This window comes from Artibeus jamaicensis, unplaced genomic scaffold, assembly GCF_021234435.1.
Source record: "Artibeus jamaicensis isolate MK-2021 breed Jamaican fruit bat unplaced genomic scaffold, CSHL_Jam_final contig_456, whole genome shotgun sequence".
In the NCBI taxonomy this organism is placed as follows: Eukaryota; Metazoa; Chordata; class Mammalia; order Chiroptera; family Phyllostomidae; genus Artibeus; species Artibeus jamaicensis.
Window position 1 is genome coordinate 4,281,361 of NW_026521839.1, and position 27,353 is coordinate 4,308,713.

General features: G+C 58.5%; 1 protein-coding gene across 7 annotated transcripts; it reads left to right on the forward strand.

Moving 5' to 3' along the window:
• Positions 1-253: 253 nt before the first annotated feature.
• Positions 254-25,945, forward strand: PCDH1 (protocadherin 1). Of its 7 annotated transcripts, XM_037147586.2 has the most exons (6): positions 615-864; positions 8,648-9,510; positions 12,425-14,620; positions 19,643-19,862; positions 20,750-20,788; positions 21,911-21,998. In XM_037147586.2, exons 1-5 carry the CDS (start codon positions 783-785, stop codon positions 20,773-20,775), a joined length of 3,387 nt encoding a protein of 1,128 aa, XP_037003481.1. In that variant the 5' UTR covers positions 615-782; the 3' UTR covers positions 20,776-20,788; positions 21,911-21,998. The 7 variants fall into 7 exon arrangements, with proteins under 7 accessions (XP_037003480.1, XP_037003479.1, XP_037003481.1 ...); XM_037147585.2 differs by lacking the exons at positions 615-864; positions 20,750-20,788 and adding an exon at positions 254-275 and having other exon boundaries at positions 21,911-25,945; XM_037147584.2 differs by lacking the exons at positions 615-864; positions 20,750-20,788 and adding an exon at positions 281-298 and having other exon boundaries at positions 21,911-25,945.
• Positions 25,946-27,353: the final 1,408 nt, after the last annotated feature.

Sequence of the window (27,353 nt, forward strand, 5' to 3'; positions counted from 1 at the left end):
ATTCTGGAGCAGACCCAGGGTCCCATTACCCTCCACCTCCACCGGGCCCCTCCGTAGCCCCACCTCCACGGTTGGCTGCGGCCAGAGGCCGACCGCTCTGCGGCTTCGGCCGGCGGGGGAGGGGCGGACTTCGCCCCGAGCGCCGTGGGAGGGGAGGGCCGCGCGGGGCGGCCTGGGGGTCCTGGCGGGAAGAGGATGGACCTGGAGGAGCAGATGCCAATGGAAGAAAGCACTGGCGGAGACTCTTCTCCAGCCTCGACTTCCCGGGGGGCAGGGTAGGGAGAGGTGTTTGGACGAGGTTAGGAAGGGGATTCGGGAGGGTCCCAGAAGCGGGCCCGGGTGGCATAAGGGTAAAGGGAAGAGCCAGGGAGGGGGACGGCCTGTGCCTCCGGGCCCTGGGTAGTGGGAAGGTAGCAAAAAGGGCTCTTGGCTTTTGGAGCGGAGCTCGGGGTCCCCCCCCACCCCACCCCCAGTGGGACCAGAGCGGTCCCGAGCTCCACCTCCCGGCCGGGGTGGAGGGGGGCGGGGAGGCGGGCGGGAGGCGGGCGGGCGGGCCGGGAGGGAGGAGGAGGGAGGGGGCGGGACAGGCTCTGGGCTCTGCGCTTTGCTCGTCGCTGGCTCCGCCGCCGCCTCGCACACTCGGGGAGCGGGAGCGCGGCGCGGACGCGGAGGCGCTGGGGCTGCTGCGCCCATAGGCAGCCGGAGCCGGAGCCGGAGCCTGAACCGCAGCGCCAGCCTGAGCGGTGCAGAGCCGCAGCCCGGGCCGGGGCCAGTGGTGGCTCATGGACTGCAAGGCCCGCGGCCGGCGCTGCCCCGAGGCGGGTAAGGATCCGGCGGCGGTGGAGGCGGCGGTGGCTCCCGGCGGTGAGCGGCCATGGCCGGCGGGAGCTGCGGGAGGGGCGCTCATCCGAGCGAGGCCAAGGGGGCCGTGTCGGTGCTCAGCGCGCCAGGGCAGAGGTGGGAGAGATCGGGAAGTCGGAGTGGGGATTGCGGCCGGGGCACCCTGGCCTCCAAGGTCCGCGGCGAGAAGCGGACTGGAGAAAAGGGGTTGCCGAACCGGCCCCCAGCTTCGGCGTCCCGCACCTATGCTCGCTTGGAACCACGGGGTAGGAGACTCTAGGAGCGCGCGGGATGAAGATGGTTTTGGGGAAGCGCGCAGCCCCCAATTTGGGGGGGCTCCCCGAGGACGAAACATCAAGGACCCTCACAACGCACACACACTTGTTGGGCGACCACCTTTGCTCACTCAGGCGCTTCTAGCTCCCGGCAGGCACCCTGAGGACCAGAACACGGACATAAGTACACGCATACATACATCCGTTCATATGTGAACACGGACATACCTCCCGCACACCAGCGCCCACTGGGGCACCGTCACTACCTCAAAACCCGCTTCAGCGCCTGCACGTTCAGCGGCAGGGACATGCAACCCTTAGCCATTCGGAGCAACGGAACACAATCGGTGTGACATCCGGACACAAACACAATCCCGTGCCCACATGTAAGAGTGTTATGCCACAGTTCTCCAGATGAACACTCAAAACCTAGCCACACACACACACACACACATACACATTCCTTTAGGGAACACACCCTAACACAAATCGTGTTACCTACTTCTTGTCCTGAACACAGGCACACATCACAGGTCGGCTGCCACCCCTCGACTGCACCCACATAAACACAACCCAGCACCGCAGCACCCGCCTTGAAGGCACACACCCTGACACAGTAAGTGGCACCTGCAGCCGCGCCTCACAATCGCAAAACACAAAATTCACTGCTTCATACGTCCTAAGGGTGGGTGTCTCACACACCTTACACCAACAGTGTCACATTACACCTTGTAGCCTATACACACACACAACACTCTCCCCGGTCCCTCACCCCCGGAGGCCTGATGTTGTTTGGCGAAGCCGAGGCCGCTGGACGAGCCCTTAGCGCCCCTTCACCTTAAGCACATTGTTATTACAAATGCCCGCACCGCGGGAACCCTGGAGGCCGGCGGGACAGGCTTCCTCCACCGGCGCCTCCCCCACCCCCACTCCCGGGCTGTCTGGCTGGGTATTCCCGGAACCAGCTGGACGTGGCTGGCCGCGCCATCCCGCCTCCCCGGGGCTCCGGAGGGTTCAAGCCTGGGGCGGTATTTGCGACCCTCTTCGGACCATTTAGCTGCGTTCTTCGAGCCACCTGGGTCTCCAGCACACCTGTTCCCCTCTCACACCTGGGCGCCCCCTCCGCGGGCTCCCGGCTGCAGGTCAGAAGCTTGTGCACCGGCAAGGCCCTGGGGCCGGAGATCGCGGCACTCGCAGGGGCAAAATTGGTAGGTGGGATGAGCTCGCACCCCTTCCCCCCAGCTATCCTCAGTAGCCCGGACTTCTGGTCTCAATTTCCCAACAGTGGTGGGCGACTATTCCTTCTAGCAGGAAAATCTGGGCTGGCGTTGAGGTCTTTGAGGATTGAACGCGGGGCAAACACCCCTTTTCCTCCCGCCGCGAGAGGGTCTGTTCTATGGGAATGTCCCCGCCCGGCCTGGCTTCGACGCTGCGTGATTCCGGCGCGGGATCCCTCCCGGCGCCCTCAGCGTGGCTCCGGCGGATGCGGGCTACGGGGGGACCCTAGGCAGAGGCCGGATATGCGGAGAGGGAGGAGAGATTTCCCGCGGCGGCCCCTGGGGCCGGGGGCGCATGCGGTGGGCCCGCTGGCTGAGCCTGCTCACCACGCGGCGCCCCGCCCTCGCCTGGAGCTCCCAGGCCCCGCACCGCTCAGGTGGGGGTGGAGCCTCAGGATGATGGAGGAACTGCCCCCATCACCCCTTCTGCCCCCACCCCCAACACTCCTGCGTTCTCTGGGAGGAGACTCCCTGGGAAGGGTGTGTGTGCCGAAGCGCCCACAGACCACGTCGGTGTAGGCAGGGGGCTGCTCTGGCCGGCAGAGTGCAGAACATCGTGCCAGAAGACGCAGGGAGCCTTCCATTACCTGCTTTGGGCCAACCCTCGTTTACTGCCAGGAAAGAGGGCACCCAGGAGGTGTTCGTGGCAGCCCAGAGATCTGGGCGTGTGCCTGGGGAGAGGCAGGGTGTTATTTTCTTGAGGTGGGGGCCTGGAAGGATTGAAATTTGTAATTGTGACTATAGCAAGGCGTGGGGTGGAGCTGAGGGGAAAGGGATGAGAAAGATCTCTGAGATGGCCAGGGACCGAGTGGTGGCCGGGCAGGTCTGGTTTCCCCGCTTCCGCCAAACCCAAACTCTAGTTCCGAAAGGGATCGACTGGAAGGGGGTGTCGTGCTGGTCTGGCGTCTTCCTGGCAGAGGAGCTGCTGCCGTGGCTGCTCCTTCAGAGGAGCCGGGCTAGGCTCCTGACTCTGGGATGAGCGGGATGGGCCTGCAAGGGTACAGCTGTGGCTCAGCGGGAATCCAGGGGAGCGGGGCAGACAGGCGGAGTCCCCCAGGACACTGGCTGAGGGCTGCCCCTGCCATGAGCAAGGATAGTCGGTGCTGCAGAGATTCTTTCAACAGTGTATTGAGCACCTACTGCCAGGGTCCATGGTGAGTGGTGAGGATACAGTACAGTAGTAACGTACATACCCTCCTTGCCTTTGTAGGTCTCCCCAGTGGGTAGGAGATTGACTTGTCTGTTTATTGAATCAGGGAGCACCTACTGTGTGCCTGATGGTGGGAATAAAATGCTTTAGCGAGTAATAAGGAAATGTGTGTATATATATATATATATATATATATGCACACACACACAGGTATAGATATGTTTAAATATCTTTTACACTGTAATACACCTCGATGCATCAGTTCTCACTCGTTTAATTCTCCCAAATAACTTCAAGAGGCAGGATTTATTATTTCTATTTCACAGTATGGAAATAGGCTCAGAAAGGCGAAGTCACTTGGCCAAGGTCACACAGCTAGGAAGTGGTGGAGCAAGGGTTCGAACCCCGACAATCCGATTGAAGAATGCAGGTGCTGGCAGCCCTTAGAAGGTTGACAGAGGGTGTGGAAGAGCAGGGAGAGGAGCTGAGGGCTGGCTCTGTTCATCGCGGGAGGTCTCTGAACGGCTCCACCCGACAGCCCTGCTTGCTTCTCTCCCCTCCCAGACTTTTGCTCACTTCATTCCTTGATGTTTTGTCCTCAGTGTCGGTGCCTGTTGTGTAACAGTGCAGGGGTGGGGGCCTGGGGGTCCAGGGCTGATCTGACCACTGGGACATTGATAGCTGGCTCTGTGTGTTTCCTCTGTGGCCATGGCATTCAGTAGGAAGTGGACCCTGGTCCCCAAGATGGGCTGGAAGTGAAGGTTCCAGGTGAAGCCTCCCCGGGTGTTCACACAGATGGTGTTTTTCCTGGGCCTTCCCTAGACTCTGCCCCCTCAAACCTCCCTGTGCTCCCTAGGCCTGAGAAGGATAAGTCAGTGTCCCTGCTGAGGCCTTGGCTTCTCGGGGTCCTGGGTGCCCATGTCACTGGGCAGAGGTGAGTCTACTCTAGCCAGGAAGCCAGCCAGGACTTGGGGAAGGGCAGATAAGGCACTAACTGCTTCAAAGGCCCCGTCAGGCACTAATGACTCCCAATAACTAACCACTGGGGCAAAGTTCAGGGCTGGCGGGAGCAGGGGTGAGGAAGGGCCACCGCACTGTTGTTCAGCTGCTCTGACTCTCCCTGCATCTCTAGGGTCTCCAAAGTATCCTAGAAGGGCTGCGGTCCTTGAACTCTAGGCCCTCTTTCTGTTTTTTGCCTGGCAGGCTTGCCAGCCCAGGCACAGATGGATGGCGTGTGTGTGCGCGCACGCGCATGAGTTGGGTGGATACAGAGCAAACATCACAGTCTAGCCATTGGGGGGGGGGTCATTTCTGTTGACTTCCCCTCCCCCATCCAGCTTTTCCCCCAAGCTCTGGGATATGAAGAGGTATTCTTTCTCAAACCCTGACTTCCACTTACTACTTCTGTGACCCAAGACAATTAATTACTCTTTTTGAGCCTCAGTCTTGTCAACTGTGCTGTGGGGAGGCATGTAATAATAAATAGTACTCACTTCAGAGGGTTGGGAGGATTAGGTGAAATAATGTATGTAAATGTAGTAAAATCTCAGGGAGTGTTACCTGGGACCTGGTGATGACAGGGAAGAGGGTGGTAAAAGTGACGATGGAGTTTGCACTTCTGAACTAGGATCTATCATATCTCAAAGTTGTCCCCAGAAGTTTAGGGCCATTGCAGCAGCCCGAGGATTTCTCCAGGTCCTTTCCCGGGGATCAGAATTCCTAAGGGTGGGGCAGAAAAATCCTCATTTTTAAGGGGGCTCTCCAGGTGCTTTAAGGGCCTACACCCTCTTCAACTCCTGCTCCTACTCTAGGTACCCTCCCCCAACCCCATTTCCTCCCAAATTCTTCCTACCTCTCAGGAACGCCCCTGCCCCCACCAAACCTTCCTGCCTTGGATATTCCTTTGTGGTTCTCTTTCCAGCTCAAACCTTCGATGCCACAGTTCTTTCCCCGGCACCTCTACTGGCTGGAGGTGAGGGATCTGAGAGAGAGAGAGAATATTGGGAGTGGGGGCGGGACACAGGCAGCTGTGTTTGTACTGCCCCAGAGGCCTGAGGATGGTAATCCTGAGGTGGGGAAAGAAGCCCCAGCTACATGTCAAAGTCACCCTAACTCTGCCAGACCACGGACCTCTGGATTTGTAGCCAAAATTTGTGAGCGTTCATTTTTCTTGGAAAAATCTGAACCATAGTTTCATAAAATTTGTAGAGGGGGACATGACCCAACAAGCTTAAGAATCCTAGATCAGAAGAGAGTGAGTGGAGGCAAGCGGTCACTGCCTTCTTCATTCTCTTTGTCAGGTTTAGGGTGATTCCCTCATAACCCCCAGCCTGCCGAGACTTTCCCACAGGATTGGTGCACACAGTGACCGAGTGTTGTGCATGTGCTGTGGAGGGGGAGGGACAGAATTGGGGCCCGGAAGAGAATGAGGGTCTTTGGAGGCAGGGGTGTGTGGGTGGGGCATGCGCGGTGGTGGTGAGATGAGCCCGGTGCCTGCTCCTGGAAGACAGTGGGGAGACGGCTGGAGAGCGAGTCCAAATGGAGCTTCAGATAAATGCCCCCTTCTCTTAAAGAGATTAAGATTGCAGCTGGGAACAAACGTGCAGTAATGTGATAACGCCTCACAAGCTTTAAACACCTTCTCAGAAGGGCCAGGGAGGGGCTGTGCTTTGGACAAGCTGTGGGGAGGAAGTGAAGTGTTTGACTTGCGTAAGGAATCTGTGCTCAGTGAGCATTTGCTGAGAGTGTCCTATGGACCTAAACAGAAAGATTACATTTGCCTCCAGCAGGTTCTCAGTAGGGGAACTGGGCAGGAAAACAAGCAAGGACCTCGCCAAAAGTGCCAGGACGGGTTAAGCCTGGGAGCTGAATCATTGGTGGTTCAAGAGCCCTTGCTGAGTGCCTGCTGTATGCCGAGTCCGGGGTGGGGTCTGGAGGATTTAGGACTCAGCAGAGCAAAGGCTCTCCTGCTCTTGCTCCGTCGTGTAGGAAAGACAAACAATGCACATTATTTCCCAGACGACTACTTAACTATAGTTGTGTCTGGGGGGGCATTTGCTGAGGACTCATTGGGTGCTAGGCATTCAGCCCACATGATTTCAAACTCCCTGGGAAATAGGTGGTATGATCTCCATTTTACACACCAGGAAACAGGCTCTACATCATTTGCGCCAGCTTGTGCAGCCAGGAAGTGGGCCACCGGGGTTCGCCTCAGACTGCCTGGCGTCGTGGTCCCTGCTCTTCTGCACCCGCTGCCGCCCATGTGCCAGATGGGCACAGCCACACCAAACTGACAAGCAGTCACTGAGTTAGAACCATTGTCAGCTCCAGCACAGCAGCACCCAGCACAAAGCCGGGCCCACTGTGAGTGTCCAGCAAACATCACTGAATGCGTGGGCGAGCACCTACGGTGCACCTGGATCCCTGAAGGAGCTCGGGTGGAGCACAGGCTGAGTGTAGGGAGCCCTGTCCCTTTATTCAGGATGTTTGCCATTGGAGGCTGGGAGCACAGGAACAGGCGCATGATGCTGGAGCACTGTGGGCGGGCGGTGTCCCCGGCAGCAGTGATTCACGGCTGAGGGATTGGGGCAGACAATAGCAGCTGTGCGTTGGAGGCCGAGAGGTCACCGTGGGCAGGAGAGGCCTGGGAAGGCCTCCTGCGGCACCCAAGCCTGCCTTCAGTGGGGCGAGTGTGGTCTGTCATAGAGCCTGGGTGGGATTTCGAGTGTAAGTGGGGAAAAGGGACCGAACCTGAGCTGTTTGCTAAAAATGCTGGCCAGAGACTTTGGGTTTGAATAGAGGGGCTGGCCATGGTGTTGTGGGAGAGGAGGAGGGAGGCAGGACTGGGACAGTAGCTGGCAGGTCTGGCCAGGTCTGCAAATGCAAGCCTTAAAGTTGGGGGGAGAGGAGCCGAAGAAACGGATTAGGGTTGCCGTTGTTGACTAGGGCACAGGACTCATGGGAAGGGTCTGGGGGAGGGCAGGGAGAGATGGGGCTGGGCCTGTTGAGGTGGAAACGGGCCAGGTGTGAAATAGGGGCCAGATGTTTACAGAGATAGGGATCAAATAGAGTCAGATGTTCATAATCAAGAGACTGTGGTTGGGTGGGGGGGTCTGGGAAAGGCTGGTGGTGTCATTGGCACCTCTGTCCCAGCCAGACCTGCTGGGCTCCCTGTGCTGAGGACGGGCCAGGGCAACTCCCAGTTCCAATTCCAGGGCTCATCAGCCCCGACCACAGTCCTGACCCCACCCTTGTCCTTTACTGTCTCTGTACATCAGCTGGGGTCTCCCCCACATCTGCCAGTGGAAGGGGGAGATGGAGTGGGGAGGCATCCTGGCAACGGTCCGTGTGCACAGGCACGCCAGCTCAGGGGCATATGTGTTTGGGAGGCCGTCCGGGGAGGGCTGACGCCTTGCTCCTCAACCCTCACTGTTTCCGGGCCTTGGCTGGTGCCCTGTTCAAGCTGGCCCTTCATGGGGTGTGGGGGACATCGGGCACTGTGGGTGGTTTTTGTCAGACAGGAAGGATTTGAGATGTCCTAACCTCATACACATACACTGACTTGGCATCTCTGAGGAGACAGAAAGAAGACATCATCCCCTCCAGCCAATCTGCGTGGCCCCCAGTGTGGGTCTGGGAGTGGAAGGGGCGCCCGTGTCTCTCCTACTGTGCGTGTGTGGCGGTGGGGGAGGGGGAGTTGTGCTCTAGGCCTCACCCTTTCCACTAGCTGCCTCTGTCTATCTCAGTATCAGGGTAATTACCATGAGTGACTAAGGCAGGATGCTGGTGAGAAGGAGGTGTTGGGCAAAGCCCTGAACAGAGAGCAGGGCGGGAAGGAGGGAGTGTCAGGTAGGTCAGGGCGTTCCCTGGGCGGGAGCTGCTCCAGACCTGCTCCAGGTCCCTTACCGGCTCCTCCAGCTGGAGCAGACACCAGCTGCTACACCCAGCTCTGGGAGAGACTCAGGGCTCTGTGCTGGGCTGAGCTCTCCTTAAAGGACAGTAGTGTATAGGAGGGAGAGGGGGAGTGGGGGGGCCGGCTCTGGGCAGCCCTCAGGGCCAGATTCCTCCTCTTAGCTGACCACCTCTTTTGCCTCTTCCCCTTGCAGCCCTCCTGATTCTGGAGCCTGCCAGGATGGGGCCCCTGAGGCCCAGCCCAGGCCCTGGGGGGCGACAGTTGCTGCTGCCCCCCTTGCTGCTGGCACTGCTACTCCTGCTGGCAGCATCCCCGGGCCACGGCACTCAAGTGGTGTACAAGGTGCCAGAAGAGCAGCCACCCAACACCCTCATTGGGAGCCTCACAGCCGACTATGGTTTTCCAGATGTGGGCCACCTTTACAAACTAGAGATAGGTGCCCCGTACCTGCGAGTGGAGGGCAGGACAGGCGACATCTTCACCACTGAGACCTCTATCGACCGAGAGGGGCTCCGTGAATGCCAAAACCAGCTCCCCGGTGAGCCCTGCATCCTGGAGTTCGAGGTGTCTGTCACAGACCTCTCGCAGAATGGCAGTCCCCGGCTGCTTGAGGGCCAGATAGAGGTGCAGGACATCAACGACAACACACCCAACTTCGCCTCCCCGGTCATCACACTGCCCATCCCGGAGAACACCAACATCGGCTCACTCTTCTCCATCCCAGTGGCTTCAGACCGTGATGCTGGTCCCAACGGTGTGGCATCCTATGAGCTGCAGGCTGGACCTGAGGCCCAGGAGCTGTTTGGGCTGCAGGTGGCAGAGGATCAGGACGGGAAACAGCCACAGCTCATCGTGATGGGCAACCTGGACCGGGAACGCTGGGACTCCTATGACCTCACCATCAAGGTGCAGGATGGCGGCAACCCCCCACGCGCCAGCAGTGCCCTGCTGCGGGTCGCTGTGCTAGACACCAATGACAACGCCCCCAAATTTGAGCAACCTTCCTATGAGGCTGAGCTGTCTGAGAACAGCCCAATAGGCCACTCCGTCATCCAGGTGAGAGTCCCCTCCACCTCATTTTCTGGGTGACCCACCTTTAGAAATGGGAGCCCACTCTAAGCCGGTTAGAATTGCCTTCACTTAGAAGGCAAACCACCAGAATACTGTGGTAAAGCCTCTCGTCCCTGGCCCCAGCTAGGTGAGACCTTCCCACCCCACCCCGGCAGGTGATACTACTTTCCTCTATCAAGCTACATCGGTGACAGTGACAAAGCATGTGACCAGTAATTCCCCCTTCCCCAAGGCAGACTCCAATTGTCGAAATCTCTGAGAAGTAACACTCCCTCCCAAATCAGCTGATCTTCCCCCAGCCACGTAAGCTGAGCTGGAACAAGGGCAACACCCTTTGTCCAGGTAGGATCTCTCTGGAGAAGAGAGTGTCTTCCCAAGCAGGGGTCCTTTAGCCACGTGAGCTTCTCCTGAAGCTGGAGGGCAGGGCCGCACTTCAGCCTCCTGCTCGACACAGTCGGATGAGGTCATTTCAGCCAGGCAAGTCCTCGGAGTTCTAGAGAACTGTACTCGGGTATCTGCCTCCCGGCGTCCTCCACCAGGCACAGGGTGCCCATGGGTGTGGGGTGCTTGGCACAGTGCGGGGTTTGGTGGCCTCTGCTGAAGTTCTCAGCACCACTCTCTGTGGGAACTGCCCCAGGGGCCGGGCAGCTGGGTAGGGCCAGAGTCTGGGAGGGAGCAGAGAAAGCGTCCATGCAGACAGGTGGGTGTATCTCCCACCGTCATCTCGGCCCTGGCCTCCTGCCAGCCCCAGCTCCTCTCTCTTTGCCACGGGCTGAAGCTGTCTGTCTTTGATGGGAGGGAGCCGAGGAGGGTTCAGCCTGCCCTGGGCACCGTTACCCGGCCTCGGTACCCGTCCTAGGAAACCCTTTGTCCTGTGTCCTCAAACTGAAGTCTGGCCGGGGGAGGAGTCCCCCCCCCCTTTTTTTTTAGAGGCTGGAAGCCATAGAAGAGACACTGAGAAAGGAAAGGGAGACAGACAGTCGGGGATGGGGAATAATAATAGTGTAGGTGCCGGGGGCTGCTCTCAGCACATAATGTGTGTTATATCATTTAATCCGCACAGCGCAAGGTAAGCATTATCCCCATTTTACAGACGAGAAGCTTAGTCCATCGAGTTTAGGAAACCTGCCTGACATTATCTGGCCTGTGTATTCAGATTCCACCTGGGCTGTGTCCAACAGTCTGGCTTTGTGGACTCTGTGGAGCAGCTGACGCCCCTCCCGCTGGGTGAAGCAGGAGACGGGCAGAGATGAGACCAGAGAGAGGATGGGAGGAAAGCAGCAATGGGAGAGAGGCAGGGAACTGAGCAAGGATGGGAGAGAAGCAGACAGAAGTCGAGTCCTAGGCAGACAAAGGGAGGTAAAATGTCAAGAGAAGTAGGTAAGAAGCTGGGTGACCAATGCGGAGACATGGAGACAGTGGGACTCATAATGAAAATGTCAGGGACAGATAGATAGGTCGGGTGGGTGGGTGGAGGGGTGAGCAGAAACTGCTTGGTTTTCAGAGGGTGAGAGTTTGGCCCACAGGGGTGCGCAGGGGCCAGGGTGGCCGGGAACCCAAGCCCAGGTGTCTCCGCCATGTTGGACGAAGTCCCGGCGGGCAGGGGAAGAGACTAGCAGTGGCTCAAAGCCCTACTGGGTGCGGTGCCCAGCACTGTGTCAGCACTGACTTTCAGAGATGGACAGTTAGGAGGATGGATGTGTAGATGGGCAAAAAGAGGGATCAGTGCTACTTAGGGCGCACTTGCCATGTGCCAGGTCATGTTAGGCACTTACATGTATTCCATCTAATCCTCACCACAACCCCATGAAATGGGCTCTTCCGTTACCCCCATTTTGTATATTTGTAGACTGAGGTTTGGGGAGATTAAATAATTGGCTCAATAGTTGGGAAGTAGTGAAGCTGAATTTGAACCTAAGAAATTTCTGCTCTTCTCCCCAGAGCTCTGCCGTTACGCCTGTCCCCTCCTCCCTTCTCACCCCCAGCCCCCCGTCATCACATGCTTTGGTACCTGACTTACGGCCACTGCTGCCTGGTTCCCGCGGCCCCGTGTTTGTGTAGAGTGTGCTGTGGTATCGCCGCGGGAGGGTGTGCCCGGTGCAATGGACAGACAGTCCGTTGTTTGAAGCCGGGAGCCCAGCCTGCTGCCAGCGGGCTCTGTGGCCTACGCCAGCCCCTCCCTCCTGGCTGCAGGCTCTGCTGGATTCCTCAAGCTGGTGCCTGGCCAGCACCGGCCCAGTGGAAGGGGGAGAAACAGGTTTCCCCAGTTTGACAGAACAGTGGCCTGGCCAGCTCTCTGTGACCCATATCCCTGTCTGGCTGCTTTCAAAAGAAATCCCCTCACCTGTGTCCGCCAGGTGGATGTATGGGTCTCCACTGGTATGAAACACACATGTGCACACACACATACCTTTCCCCACAATCGCACATGTTCCCATAATCACACATGTGTATGTGCGTGTGTATTATACACATATGTTACGCATATACACCGTCTCTGCTGCCCGTACCTTTCCATCTGTTCAGAGGGGTTGAAGGCCAGTTTAATTGGGTGGAAGGGCTGTACTAATTGGACAACTGGATCCTCGTTCCCGTGTTTGGGCAGGTGAGTGCAGGAATGGTAAGTAGAGTTGAACTCTGCCCTCTCCCATCTCTAGTAGTTGCTTGGAGCACTGTTGTGGAGTTGCAGGCAGCGTCCATTTTCTTTAGAGAAGCAGGTCGGGGAAATGGGCCAGAGTGTCCGGACTGGGAGGGGGCAGCACCTGTAATGCTGTGGGACAGGGTGCCACATCAGACCCGCCGAGTCTGCTGTGCTTGTCGGAAAGGCAGCCTGTGCGTCCCTTGATTTCCTATTCTGGACTGACCGAGCCCTGTCCTCCCTCTCCCGCCTGCTCTGTAGGTGAGGGCCAATGACTCGGACCAAGGTGCCAACGCGGAGATCGACTACATGTTCCACCAGGCACCCGAAGTGGTGAGGCGTCTTCTGCGCTTGGATAGGAACACTGGACTGATCACCGTGCAGGGCCCCGTGGACCGTGAGGACCTGAGCACCCTGCGCTTCTCAGTGCTTGCCAAGGACCGGGGCACCAACCCCAAGAGTGCCCGTGCCCAGGTGGTGGTGACCGTGAAGGACATGAATGACAATGCCCCCACCATTGAGATCCGGGGCATAGGGCTGGTGACCCATCAAGATGGGATGGCCAACATCTCAGAGGATGTGGCAGCGGAGACAGCTGTGGCCCTGGTGCAGGTATCTGACCGAGACGAGGGAGAGAATGCAGCCGTCACCTGTGTGGTGGCAAATAATGTGCCCTTCAAGCTACGCCAGGCCAGTGAAACGGGAAGTGACAGCAAGAAGAAGTACTTCCTGCAGACCACCAGCCCCCTGGACTATGAGATGGACAGAGATTACAACATCATGATCGTGGCCGTGGATGCCGGCAACCCTCCACTCTCCAGCACCAACTCCCTCAAGGTACAAGTGGTGGATGTCAATGACAACGCACCTGTCTTCACCCAGAGCGTCACTGAGGTCGCCTTTCCAGAAAACAACATGCCAGATGAAGTGGTGGCTGAGGTCACTGCCAGTGACGCTGACTCGGGCTCCAACGCTGAGCTGGTCTACTCTCTGGAGCCGGAGTCGGCCGCCGAGGGCCTCTTCACCATTTCACCTGAGACCGGAGAGATCCGGGTGAAGACATCCCTTGATCGGGAACAGCGGGAAAACTACGAGTTGAAGGTGGTGGCAGCTGACCGGGGCAGCCCCAGCCTCCAGGGCACAGCCACTGTCCTCGTCAATGTGCTGGACTGCAATGACAATGACCCCAAGTTTATGCTGAGCGGCTACAACTTCTCAGTGATGGAGAACATGCCAGCATTGAGTCCAGTGGGCATGGTGACCGTCATTGACGGGGACAAAGGGGAGAATGCCCGGGTACAGCTCACAGTGGAGCAGGACAACGGCGACTTCGTCATCCAGAACGGCACAGGCACCATCCTCTCTAGCCTGAGCTTTGATCGAGAGCAGCAAAGCACCTACACCTTCCAGCTGAAGGCGGTGGACGGTGGCGTCCCACCTCGCTCTGCTTACGTTGGTGTCACTATCAACGTGCTGGACGAGAATGACAATGCACCCTTTATTACTGCCCCTTCCAACACCTCCCACCGGCTGCTGACCCCCCAGACACGTCTTGGGGAGACAGTCAGCCAGGTAACAGCTGAGGACATTGACTCCGGTGTCAATGCTGAGCTGACCTACAGCATTACCGGCGGCAACCCTTACGGACTCTTCCAGATTGGATCACGTTCAGGTGCCATCACCCTGGAGAAGGAGATTGAGCGGCGCCACCATGGGCTGCACCGTCTAGTGGTGAAGGTCAGTGACCGCGGCAAGCCCCCACGCTATGGCACAGCCTTGGTCCACCTTTATGTCAATGAGACCCTGGCCAACCGCACGCTGCTGGAGAACCTGTTGGGCCACAGCCTGGATACGCCGCTGGACATCGACATTGCCGGGGATCCAGAATATGAGCGCTCCAAGCAGCGTGGCAACATCCTCTTTGGGGTGGTGGCTGGCATCGTGGCCGTGGCTTTGCTTATCGCCCTGGCCGTGCTCGTGCGCTACTGCCGTCAGCGGGAGGCCAAGAGTGGCTACCAGGCTGGGAAGAAGGAGACCAAGGACCTGTACACCCCTAAGCCCAGCAGTAAAGCCTCCAAGGGAAACAAAGGCAAAGGCAAGAAGAGCAAGTCCCCGAAGCCTGTGAAACCAGTGGAGGATGAAGACGAGGCTGGGCTACAGAAGTCCCTCAAGTTCAACCTGATGAGCGATGCCCCTGGGGACAGCCCCCGCATCCACCTGCCCCTCAACTACCCACCAGGCAGCCCTGACCTGGGCCGCCACTACCGCTCCAACTCCCCACTGCCTTCCATCCAGCTGCAGCCCCAGTCACCCTCAGCCTCCAAGAAGCACCAGGTGGTGCAGGACCTGCCGCCTGCAAACACATTTGTGGGCACTGGGGACACCACGTCCACGGGCTCTGAGCAGTACTCCGACTACAGCTACCGCACCAATCCCCCCAAATACCCCAACAAGCAGGTAGGCCAGACCTTGCGGCTCAGCACGCCCAAGCCCCTACCCCACCCCTACCACGGGGCCATCTGGACTGAGGTGTGGGAGTGACAAAGCAGGTGTGTTGGGCCTGCGTGCTGACCAGCCCTTGTCAGGGCTGGACCAAGGCAGCCGTGGGGGGTGGGACCAAAGAGCTAGGGATGTGGGGGTCCTGGTCACCTCACCCAGGCATGGAGGGTTAGGCAGAGTGGAAATTGAGGGAAGGGAAATCTCCTCCTGGCCCCTCCCCACTGGGAGAGGCCTGTGACTTGTCAAATCCAGGGACACTGGACCAGCTGCTGGGTCTTGCAGGTGGGGGCTGTTGGCTGGTGAGCAGAAGGGTTTGGAGGCAGAAAGGGAGGAGAAGTGGTGAAGTCCCCTCCAAACCTGGGTCTCCATTTGAGACCAGCCGTGGTGCTTCTCTGGGCGGAAATGGGACAGCTGGGTCCTAGCTGGTAACTGGGCGGGGACTCTCTCAGGGAGGGGCCTCCCCGTTTGTGCCTTCGGTGTGTGCTGTGGGTCATCTTCTTCCCCGTGCCAGGCTCCCGGGGCTGGGCCCCAGTTTCCCAGCCCCAGTTCCAAATACTTATCTTTGACAATAAAGTTCTCTATTTTTGGAGTTTTGGTTTCCATTTTTTTCTGGAACTGAGAGAAGGAGTGAGAGAGACTGGAAACGGCCCTCTGTCCTTAGGTTCCGACACAATTCTCCCGTCCCTCCTGTCTGCCCCTTCCCACGTCCTACACCTGCCCCTCTGCTCCAGCCCTATCTTAACGTACATCTTCCTGTCCACCCATTGTCCATGTCCTTGGCCTGGGAAAAGTGCCCTCCCAAGTAACCTGCAACATGGCCCCTTGCTCCATGTTTGTGAGGCCTTCTCCCCAGAAATGTCACTCGTCACGGAGAAAGGGCAGGTGGGGGTGCACTCACGCCCTGCCCTTTCTCCGCTGGCTGAGACTTGACCTCGCCAGTCTTCCAGTACCGAGTAGTCTCTGACAACTCACACAGAGCACCTGCTGAGTGTGGAGTGCAGCCTGCCTGCCTCGGGTGAAGGCAGAGAGACCCTCTGGATTATACCAGCCGCCTTCCCTCAGGTCGAAACCTTCCCGAGTCCCTTTCCCAGCCTCTTTATCCCAATACCACTCGACCCAGCAATCAGCAGGCCCGTCCCCATGTGTCCCCACCATGATCACCGTCCTGGGCTGCCCAGAGGGAGGGCCCAGAGAGAGGGGTGGGGGGTCCTCAACCCTTTGAATTGACCTGCTCCGGATCCCCACTTCTACGGTGCTCCCTGCTGACCAGGGCAGAGACATCCTTGTCCTGGTGTCCCTTCCTTCAGCTCCTTGCTCTGGCCACCTGGGTTGCTGGCTCTCACTCTCTCTCTCTCCATCTCTCACTTCTTGCTCTCTTGGGTCTTCCCTAGCTGTGTCTGAGGAAGGGAGGGCTAAAGTCTGGGTGAGGGGCCTCAGGTCCTGGGTGAGTCTCTGAGGCCAGAGGCAACCTGTCTCTATGGCGACTGAAGAGGCTTGAGACGCTCCCAGGAGGTCTGGGGCGCCAGCTCTCTACTCTGATTCTGTCCACAAACTCCCTCAATCCCCTGCCGGTAGCCCCAAAGTAAAAACTCCAGGGGGCTTTGGAGGAGTGGGGGCTGGGCAAGTGAAGTCTAGTTTCATTTCATGTCTCCTGGACAAATTAGCTTCTCTAGGGTGACCTCCAACCACTCCTGACCAATCATTCCTTCTCTTTCGTTTGCATCTTGCTGCCACCAGCTTTTCTATTCTTTAGCTCCTTCATCCTTTTCTTTCTCATAGTCTGAGGGGTTATCCCTTACTTGGCTCCAATCCAAACTGCAAATGGAGCCGCATTGCACACCTTCTCCCAACATTCGGCCTCAACCGCACCGCAACGCCACTACCATCACCAAAACACAAAGGCTGCGTTCCTACCATGTGCCCAGTATGGTACTAGACCCAGAGGAAAATGGACACTTTGTGCAAGACGTACCAGTGAGAAGATGAGGCAGTTAAGAATCTTAAGTGTCAACTGAGAAGCGCCATAGTAAAACTTTTCCCAACTTGTCCCCCGACTACTTCTGCTTCCCTTTTTTTTTTTTTGAGTTTTTACTAGATGCAATGTACCATGCTAAGCACTTTATGTGAATTAGCTCATTCAATGCTCATAATCCTTTGTGACACAGGTCATTATAATAAAGCTCATTTTACAGAAGTGAAAACTAGTTAGCAATGCAGTCAGAATTCAAGCACAGAGCATCATGAAATTTGATTTCCGGAGTCTGCTGTTAACCATTATGCTATAAAAGGGGGTTGTGTGATCAGGTTAGTTTTGGTAGTAAGGGCTGCATCATCACATTGTCCAATTAAAGGCTCTGCGAAGCCTGCAAAAAAGCAGGAACCTGTGGTAAATTTTGTATTACTCTGTGTTTTCCAAATTTATCTGACCAGAGCGCCCCCTCCCTTTGAGGAACACAGTGTGGGAAGACCCGCATTGGACCTGGGAATGGGCTCCTGGGAAGAGAATCCGAAACTCTGAGTGATAAGTAGGAGTCGGGCGGGCGGTCCACCTTGTGAGCCAACCACTGAGTCAGGAGCCAGCAGGACCAAGTTGGGGGCAGGGAGGGGGCAGAAAGGGGAGTGTTCTGTCTGCGGTGGAGGGTGTAGCGGAGAGCTTCGAGGTGAGTCTGGAGGAACTGTAGGTTGCAGAGGACACAGATACCTTGCCAAAAAAGTTTCTTAAGAGGAAATGGGAGCCCAGAGAGCTCCTGAGTTTGGCGAACGAGTTTCACAGAGTTCAGTGGAGTGTGTGGTAGACTCACGGAGTGGAAGGGGAAGGACAGGATTGCAACACTGGTCTGAACTAAGCTGGTGGCAATGGGGATGATGGATGGATTTGGCTGGACTTAGGGAGAAAAGACCCATAGGCCTCGAGGGATAATTGGATATGGAGCAGGATGGGGACTGAGGGGAGAGCTAAGCCAGATTCCCAGGTAGATAGGCTTCATCCTTCTGAGTCCGGGTGACCGGATAGTGATAAGGTATAGACCATTACCCATGCAGAAGTTGACTGAAGAAAAAGAATTTGGTTTCAGATATTCTGAAGGGCCAGTAGAGACAGCCCATTGGAAATATCCAGCAAATTTCTAGAACTACAGGGCTAGAGTTTGAGAGAGCTTTTGGATGTAGACTTTCTAAGATTTAATAGTAGAGAATTAAAGGAAATATTTGATGTTGAGTTATAACCCAACCCTCCATTTTATGGGAAAGAATCGGGAGAAAGAGACCAAGTGGTGTGCCTGGCGGGCAGGACTGAATGAACCCTTAGACTAGCAGGGGCCGGTTCTGCGAGGCAGGGGAAGGGAAGCACCGACAACCAGACTGCCCGGCTCCCCGGACCCCTCCTGGATCCCATCCACTCCAGCGCCCGGTGGACGGTGCTCCTTTACAGCGTCTCAGCCCCATGGGTCGGGTTAATTGGGGGGCCGTGTCTGTCCTCACCCAGACCCTTCAGTGTTTCTGATCGCAGCGTGGATCCCCAAGAAGGGTGGCCCCTTCCTAGAGCCAGGGTGGGAGGCGGTGCTGGCTGCTTTCCCATCAGCTCCAAAGCTCCTTGACCTGACACCTCCCCCACTCTGGCTGCCTTGGATGGGACAGAGGTTAGGTGGGGTATCGGGAGGTGGGCCTGCCATCCCGGAGCCACCTCTTCAGGCCATCTTGAAAACCCCCTTGTGAGGGCTTTAGAAGAAGGACAGAGTGCTTACAAAGTCTCAGAGCATCGGAGGGAGCCCAGAGACGGCTCGGCAGCACCCTGGGCCTGGGTGGCGCTCACCCCTGCCCTCTACGGGACCCAGTGCTGTGCCCTCCACAACTCCTACTTTCTGGTTGGCAGGAAAACTGGTGGCAGTTCTAGGTGGGTGTTGGGGTGACTGGCTGGTTGTGCTGGAGCCTAGGTGAGGCCCAGTTTGCTGGGGTTATCGTTAACCCGTGGCAGGCAGACAGGGCTGCCGGCTGGGGACGTCCTCTACTGGGGAAGCTCCACTTCCCGCACCCCAGCCCCCAGTCCAAGCTTCTCAGTCCTGGCTCCACCAAGCCCACAGTCCTCCCAGAAGCTCCTTCCTGTGTCCTCGCAGTTCATTTGAGGCCAGCCTTCCTGACCCCTGACGGCAGCCAAGCCCCTCCCCCATGCCCAGGTCCTCCAGGACCCTAATCCCCTACAGTTTAAACTGCTTCCTGATCCGGAGGATGAGGGGGGTCCCGTCGTTCCGCCTTCCCACCTCCAAGGTGCCCTTTTTGTTATCTGGCCCCCTTTCCTTCTTCCCTCCTACCTTTTCCCACCCCCAGGCCTCTCTGGAGGGGAATGACGTGGGGCCAGGGGGGCACAGTGGGAGTCCAGAGGCCACCTGGCCTGCAGCATTACAAGCCAGGCGGAGGAACAGGATCAGAAAGAGGTTGGCAGCTCATTTGGATGGAGGCAATGGGAAGTTACAAGAGCAATGAGACAGGTGAGGAGCTGGAGTTTGGGGAGTGCTGTTTGGAAGTTAGGGACTGTTGGTGAGCTGTTTTGGAATTAGGAGGCGGTACCGCTTTTAGGGAGCTGTTCTAGAAATCTGAGGCTTGCTAGTGTTTAAGGCTCTGCTTGTCCAGGGGCGCTGGCTGGCACCGTGCTGGTGTCGGGAGGCTGCGCTGTAACCAGCGGTGGTGCTGGGTGAGGCTTACCGTGGTGGCCTGGGGGCTGTAGTGACATGGGGCCTGCGCTGTGTTGGGACTTCTGGTAGGTGGTCTTGGCGGTACTGGGAGCTGTCTAGAATTAAGGGGATGCCCTCTGTTGGGGTGTGTGCCTTACGGGGGCTATGCTGTACTGGGGGGCTGGGCCTCTTTTTGGTGGCTGCGGAGGGGCTGGACGCTGTTGGGCGGGCCTGGCTGAGGCTGGGGCCTGGTGTGGTGGCGGGCCCCACGGCGCAGCCTGGCCGCCCGCACTGACTGGTTCTCTCCCTGCAGTTACCTCACCGCCGCGTCACCTTCTCCACCACCAGCCAGGCCCAGGAGCTGCAGGACCCGTCCCAGCACAGTTACTACGACAGTGGTCTGGAGGAGTCTGAGACGCCGTCCAGCAAGTCCTCCTCGGGGCCCCGGCTCGGTCCCCTGGCTCTGCCTGAGGACCACTATGAGCGCACCACCCCCGATGGCAGCATAGGGGAGATGGAGCACCCTGAGAACGGTGAGGAGCGCCGGCCCGGTCGGGGCCCCCCAGGGATGAGCAGAAGCCAGAGATGGTGACGAGACCTTAGAAAAATATCTCTTTCATTGAGTGCACTCGTTGTATGTTCGGCAGCAATTACCCTGCCAAGTGCTCTCAGGTGCATGTTTATTTAATCATCACAGCCACTCTCTACCTGAGAACTTGGTTGTGCCCACTTTACAGTAGAGAAAACTGAGGCTCAGAGAGGATGACTCACTTACCTATAGCCACATATAGGCAGTGACAGGTGGGAGGGATTCAAACCCAGGCTTCTCTGACTCCAGAGATCTTGCATTCGGCACGACAGACATTATCCTGCCTCCCCGGGGACGGGACCCCAGAGAATGGTGGCCAGAGGGCCTTGAGAAAAGGGAGGGGACCCTGGGTCCTCCGAGGATGTCTGAGAGGGGTATTACTGTGGGGAGGAGCAGGAGAGGGTTTGGCTGGGGCAGGGGAGTGGGGAGGTCTGGGAAGGGGAAGGGTTTTTCTGGGAGGGTTCAGGAGGGCAGTGGCAGAAGGGAGGTCCTGGCTGGAGGAGGTGTGGTAGGTATGCTGTCAGAACGTGTGTGTGTGTGTGTGTGTGTGTGTGTGTGTGTGTGTCCCCGTAGCTGCCTGTGGCGAGGCAGCCTCAGTAAGCCTAACCTTGGGATGGAGAGACTCCCCAGCTTGGAGCTGTCCTTGGGTCTGGCCCCCTCCCTCAGTCCAAACTCTCACAGCATCCCCACAAGATGCCAAGTTCCACTCCCAGCCCTTGGGCGCCGCGCCCTGTCTGACCTCCCAGGCCACAGGTCGCAGAGTACCCTCGCCCCCACCCTGCCCTCCATGCTCTGTCTCATGCGCATCTCGTCCTTTTTGTGCCCGCGCAGAGCCGGCTGGTCGGAGCAGGCCCTGAGGTGGAGTGCCAGGTATGTGGGAGCTACTCTGGGGTCTGGGGGACTCGGCCCAGCACCCGGCCCCACCCACCCAGTGCGGGTGCTCTGCTCTGCTCTGCGCCAGCTTGGATCCCCCAACTCTGCCCTGAGCTGAAGAGCCTCGGTAGTGCTTTAAGCGTTAACAGCAGAGCTGCCCCCTCTTCACCTTGCACCAGTTGGAGGCCCAGCCCAGACGGGTGGTGTCAGGGGGGCCCCTGCTATAGGCAATGCTACTCAGTCACATCCCCTGAGGGGGGTCACAGCCTGGTACTGTCCCTGAGCAAGGGCGGGACAGGGGCAACTGTGACAGGAAGTGCTCATGGCCTTACTGTTCCCATGGAGACCCTGCTGCCCAGCAACCACACTGGCTACTGCTGATGTCAGGCGGCCAACTCCTGTTCCCGCGGGTGTTCTGGGCAGGGAGCTGGGAAAAGGCCAGGGGTGGTGGATGGTGCAGGGGCCGGAGAGAGGTGAAGAGGGGCTGCATGAGCGTGCTCGTGGGTGTTTGAGTGTGTTTGTACGTGAGCCTCCCACAAAGCTCATCTTCTCTCCCTGGCTTTAGAGCAGGGCCTTGCTGTGCTGGGGTGGTCTTCCAGGACCACTGGGGGCACTGTGAGGCTGGAGAGGGTTCAGAAGGAAGGGCTGTGCGCTCTGTGTGTGAGGATAGAGATGCCCAGTGTAGATTTGCTTACCTGAGGGCAGGTGTGTGTGTGTGTGTGTGTGTGTGTGTGTGTGTGTGTGTGTGTGTGTGTGTGTGAGAAAGACTCCTTAAATGAGGGTGGGGATTTCCTCACCCCTACTGGAGGGTGGATTCGTGTGTCTGGAGATAGATGATGGAGTGCATGGATGAGCTGTGTGTTTGTGCACCCGTCTACGCGCAGAGCCGGAGGGTGGGTGAGCAGGGGAGGAACGTGTCTATTTAAGGATAGATCATGTGAGAGAGAAAGTGAGCATGTGCTGGGTGGTGGGAGAGTGTGTGCCTATCTGAGGGTGCACGTGCCTCTGAGCTCAGGGGGCAGCAAGGGTTGTGAACGCTGCCCTGGCACAGCAGGAGGCTTCAGAGCAGAGTTTTGCAAGGCCACCCTACCTGAGGACCGTCCTCGCTCTGTCCTGCAGACCTGCGCCCTTTGCCTGATGTCGCAATGACGGGCACATGTACCCGGGAGTGCAGCGAGTTTGGTCACTCTGACACGTGCTGGATGCCTGGCCAGTCGTCTCCCAGCCGCCGGACCAAGAGCAGCGCCCTCAAACTCTCCACCTTCGTGCCTTACCAGGACCGAGGAGGGCAGGAGCCCGCGGGCGCTGGCAGCCCCAGCCCGCCGGAAGACCGGAACCCCAAAACGGCCCCCGTGCGCCTCCTGCCCCCCTACAGTGCCTTCTCCCACAGTAGCCATGACTCCTGCAAGGACTCGGCCACCTTGGAGGAGATCCCCCTGACCCAGACCTCGGACTTCCCGCCCACAGCCACAACGGCATCTGCCCAGACGGCCAAGCGTGAGATCTACCTGTGAGCCCCCTTCTGGCCGGCGGCCAACCCCCTCATCCAGCCGCCGGCCAGCTCCCAGATGGGCCCATTCCGGGGCTCCACTCCTGACCCCTCCAGCGTGGACTTCCTGGCCAAGGCCCCAAGTCAGGGGAGGGGGTGTTCTGGCCTCATGACCACGCTGGCCCTTTCCCCCTGCAGGGTCCAGGTCCTCTCCACTCGCTTCAGCCCCCAGCCCCCAGCGAGCCCCTTCTTCCCCTTTACGGGGCTTCCCCAGCTGCTGCCCAAGAGGGCTCTTCTACAATGACTAGGCTCCCAGCCCTCGACTTCCAGGGAGCCCTCCTCACTCTGGGCAGGTGGTGGAATCATGGGTGGGCAACACACTTTTAACTCCCTGTTTCCCGCATGGCCGACCAGGGCGGGGATAGGATGCTCCCATTCCAGCACTGAAGTGGGGCTGGACTGGGGAGCCCCTCTCCCTGGGAACTCCCAGAGGAGACACCTGACCGCCAGGGGCTCCCTGAAGGGCTTTCGTTACCAAAGGTGGGGTGGGGATGGGGGCGGGAGTGGGGCGGAGGCCTTGTCTTCCTGTGCTACTCCTGGGCTGACCCACCTGCTCACCACATGCCCACGTCTGTCCCATCTGGGACCCCCTTCCCTGCTGGTCATGCAGTGTCTGTATATAAGGACCTTGGAATGATGTCCCCATTTCTGCCTGATTTGCAACTTTTCTTGTTGATGTTGTGTTGTCTTGGGGGACCCCTCTGGGGGGGACCTGCCCTATGTCCCCTACTCCCTGCCACAGTGCTCCCCGCCCTAGGCCTCTGTTGTTCCATGTTGTAAATACCCTTGGGGCCATGGTGGGGTGGGGGCGCAGGCCAGGGAAACGACAGGTGGGGGGGTAGGGATGGGGATAACATTTGCCTATCAGCAGAGCTGGGCTTTTATTTAATTTTTTTAAAAAAAATACAAATCTCTATTTTTTTGGAACTGTTGCGCTGTGCCCTGGGGGGAGATCCCCACTCAGGCTGGTCCCCCACATCCAGATGAGCATCGCAGAGGGACCCTGAGGTTGTGGGGGGCAGCTGGACAGGGGAGGGATGACTGTGCCTCTGGCCCGGTTGGGTGAGTTGGGAGCAGGAAGGTTTGCTCAGGGGGTGGCTGACTGCTGCCCCCAATAGGGGGGACCTGAACCCTGCTTCCTCCCTGCCCCCCACCCCCAGCCCCTGCCATGACTGACCCATCAGCCTGTAAAACCACCATTGCCTTGATCTTGGGGTGGGAAGGGCTGCCTCAGGGCACCCTGGGCTCCTGGCCCCCTTCTTCCAATTGGGCTTCCCTTTGCCAGGGTCAGGGGTCCCGTGGGAAAGTGGGTGGGGAGATTGGGGGTCAGAGAAGCCCAGTCAGCCATGATGAGGTGGGATTCCTTTCTTCACCTCAGGGGGCCAGGGTGTGCGGGGCACCCTGAAGACCCCCCGCCTCCCACTGTGGCCATCTCAAAGCCTCCGTCCCTCTTCCTCCCAGAAAGCCCCGCTGCCTTGGCCCATACCTCTTCAGCTCCCCAGGGGCCCAGGCTGGGAGGCTGGAGACTCAGGGTATGGCCCTTGCTTGACTTAGTCTAAGCTTGGGGGGGCAGCCCAAGGGTGGGAGGGGTGGGTACAGGCTGCTGGGTTGTCTGGTGCCTTTGGAAGCTGTGTTGCTGGGGTCTTGACTCCTGTAACCCCAGAGACCCCACCTCTACCCTGGAGAAGTGAGGGGGCTGAAGAATCGCCCTGTACTCTGCTCCTCCCCCCAACTTGGCTTGGAGGAACAGTGCTGGGAAGGAGAGCACTGTCGGGCTGGTGGCCCCAGCATACACAGCCCTTCCTTCTATGGAGGGTGGGAGGTAGAGTGGGCTGGGGTAACAGCAACCAGGTCTAGGGCTTGGCCAAAGGCTCCTTTCCCAGGAAGTGGGCTGGGGCTTGTTAAGGAGACAGCCCCTTCCCCCTGCACAAACGGGGCAGGTGCAATAGCGGTGGAGTTTGTAACATGAGGTGCCCGGTTGGCGGGGCAGTGGCCTCCAGGGCTGTCCTGGGTCCTGGAGGTCAGGATTCTGGCAAGAAGATTGTATGAGGCCCATTTGCTTGGTGGAGAGGGTTATCTAGACAGGAGGCATTCCTGGGGTCAGGGGACTTCCCCCAGGTGCCCCCAGGGCCTGGGCATCCTGCTCTGGTCTTAGAGACCCCTGAGCACTGGGTGGAAGGGCGGAGGAGCAATTTGCACAATGGAGAAGCCAGAAGGAAGGGGTGGCCCAGGCGGCTGGGAGGGCCGAGAAGCACAGCGGAGGAGCCCTTCCACAGGCGAAGGCGGGACCCCTAGCCCCCTGGTTGGGGTTGGGGCACGCTGAGTCTGTCACCACCTGGGCACCCGAGAGGTGAAACCAAAGGTGGGCAGGGGATGGGTGACAGCATTGGGGACCGCTCCTGTTGGTCCTAGGTCTGTGAAGCCCTTCCCCAATGCCTTGTGTCGCGTACAGTTTTATGTACAAATAGGCGACATTTGGCCAGAGGAGACCCCCCTCAAACCCCAGCCTGACCCAGTCAGTGTCTTCCTAGAGGGGACCTAATCGGCCCCCACCCCCTTACTTCAGAGCATGTCTCTTGGTAGGGGGAGGGTATGTGGGGACATATTTATCTCCTAGGGTCTCTGAAGTGTATCTCACATCCCTTGGGAGGGTCTCTGGAGCATCCCTCACCTCTGGGGGCTCCCTAGCCCGTATGTCTCTCCCCTTGGGAGTCTCTGGGGGGACATGGGAGCATGTCTCCCCCCTACCCAGGCTCTCTGGGGAGCCTGTTTTCCTCCCAGGGTTCCTGGGAGTACTGAAGGCATGTCAGTCTTGGGCCACCTCTCTTCCCAGGGAAGAGGGTGATCTCGGAAGCATGTCTGGGGAGGGATGTTCCTGGCCTTCCCGCGTCTCAGCTCTGGGGGTCTCTGACCTTGCAGCACTTTGGGAAGGGACCAGACAGCTCTGAGCTGTCTTTTCTCCTAGGGGCTCTGGGGTACCTCTCTCTCCTGAGGACACCCATTCCCCCGGCCTCTGGAGCCATTTCTTCCCTGGGTGGGGGCTGTCTCCTGGTGGTGGGAGGGCTTGCGTTGGCCATGAGAAAGTCTCTTCAGGGGCGTCTCTACGTGGGACTTCTCTGGGATGGGGGACTGTTTCTCACCCATGGGGTTCCCAGGCGGGTGTGTCTGCCCGTGGGGAGGAGGAGACTGTGTCTCCTCCGGTTTTCTGAGTGGGGAGGGGGGCCGTGTCTCTCTCGTGTGTTGGGGGGTGGGGTCGGGAGGGGGGGTTGGGGCGCGTCAGGTGCCCACACTGGGGTCGTGTTTCTCTTGGTTAGTGCCACTTCCCATCGCCTCGCTCCTCCCGGGAAGGGCCCCCGCCCCGCCCCCACTCCACCCCTGTCCCTGGCGCTGCGAGCACAATCCCGTTGATTTGTAATGATTTCTGTCTCTTTCTGTCTTTTATCTTTCTCCGACCTGCCCCCCCCACCCCCACCGCGAGCATGCGCAGGCACCGCCCCTACCCTCCTCCGGTTCGGTTCGTTTCCGGTTTGTTTGCTGAGCTGTCAATGAAAGACCCGTGTAATTATTCCCAAGCTTTACAATAAAAATGTGAAAACCGGACCCCACTTCGCTTCTTCCGAGCCCTCAGTCCTGCGTCCCGGAGAGGGTGGGGACTAAGTCTGGAGTAGAGGCCTTGGAGGGGGCCAGGGGCGCATTCGGGAGAAGGGGGACCAAGACCCAGGCCGAGATCAGTCGGTGCTGACCAGGGGTGGGGACAAGAGGGCGCAGACTGAAGACAGACACTTTATTCGTGCACTTCAGAGTGCCTCCCAGCTGCTCCACTGGGCCCAGCCAGTTCCAGGTACCCCATCCCCACCAAGGGCAGGTTAGGGATGGAGGTGGGATGCAGAGCTGGGGAGTTACGCTGTGCTGCCTTCTAAGGCGCAAGTAGCCATTCCCGCTCCCCCCTCATCTGGCAACGAGTAGGAATTGCGGAGCTGAATGGGAGAAGGGGTAGGAGACATATGTCTGTCTGTCTGTAGCTCCCTCCCACGCTCAAGTACGAGGGTTGGAAGTCGATTTGGGGACCCGAAAAGGTCTCAGTCCCCTTCTCCGACTGCGATCCACTTCCCCACAGCTTTCGCCCAAGCTCCCCAGCCTAATCTGTGTACACCCCGAACCAGAGAGGTCGGAGAACCCGGACCGGATCAGCCGGTTTCCCGGCCCCGCCTCTCGGGGCCACCCGCCCCCCTCCCCAGCGCTTCTGCTTCGCGGTGTGCTTCTCCCCCACCCCGTGGCGCAGCTTGGGCCTGGCTCCAGGACACCGGTCGGTTCAGCGGTAGGGATTAGCTACCGCAGGGACTAATCCTGGATGAGCCTCCTTGTAAACCCGGATCGACCGCGGGTACGGCAGGAGGTCACAGGTGCCCCTTCATGCATTTCCATACCCAGGGCCTGGTGCCCACTCCAGATACCCCTCCTTCCCCACCCCGCTCCCCACATTCAGAGATACGAGGTTGGATCTGCTGTGGGGACAGGCTGGTGAGATGCTGGGAGTGGAGATGACACTGCCAAGATCAGGCCTGGATAGGCACTCTGGAGACTGGCTTTGGGGGTAAGAGGTGGGGAAGAAAGGGCAAAGGCCCCTTTGGCAGTCTCTGAATCCACAAGATCAGGTTAGCCCCCTGGCTCAGTATGCAAGCTGGTACCCACTACTAATCTTGCAGTTACACAGAACCATCAACCCTCCCTCTACCAGTGGCCAGGGTCGCCCAGACCTCCAGGCTTCACCTCCAGATCAGAGGAGGCACTGAATCACCCCGAAGGTCCCCACATCGTTGCCACCCCTGACTTGGCCAGACAGTAGGGGATAAGGAACTTCTGTTAAGGCCTGTCCTGGAAATGATATCAGAGGTCAAGGACTTAGGTAATAGAATCCTGCACCTGGTTGGTTTGCTTGTTCCACAAACATTTCCTGAGCCCCTCCCTTGTGCCAGCCTAGCATAGGGAACTGCAATGCCCCAAGAATGACAC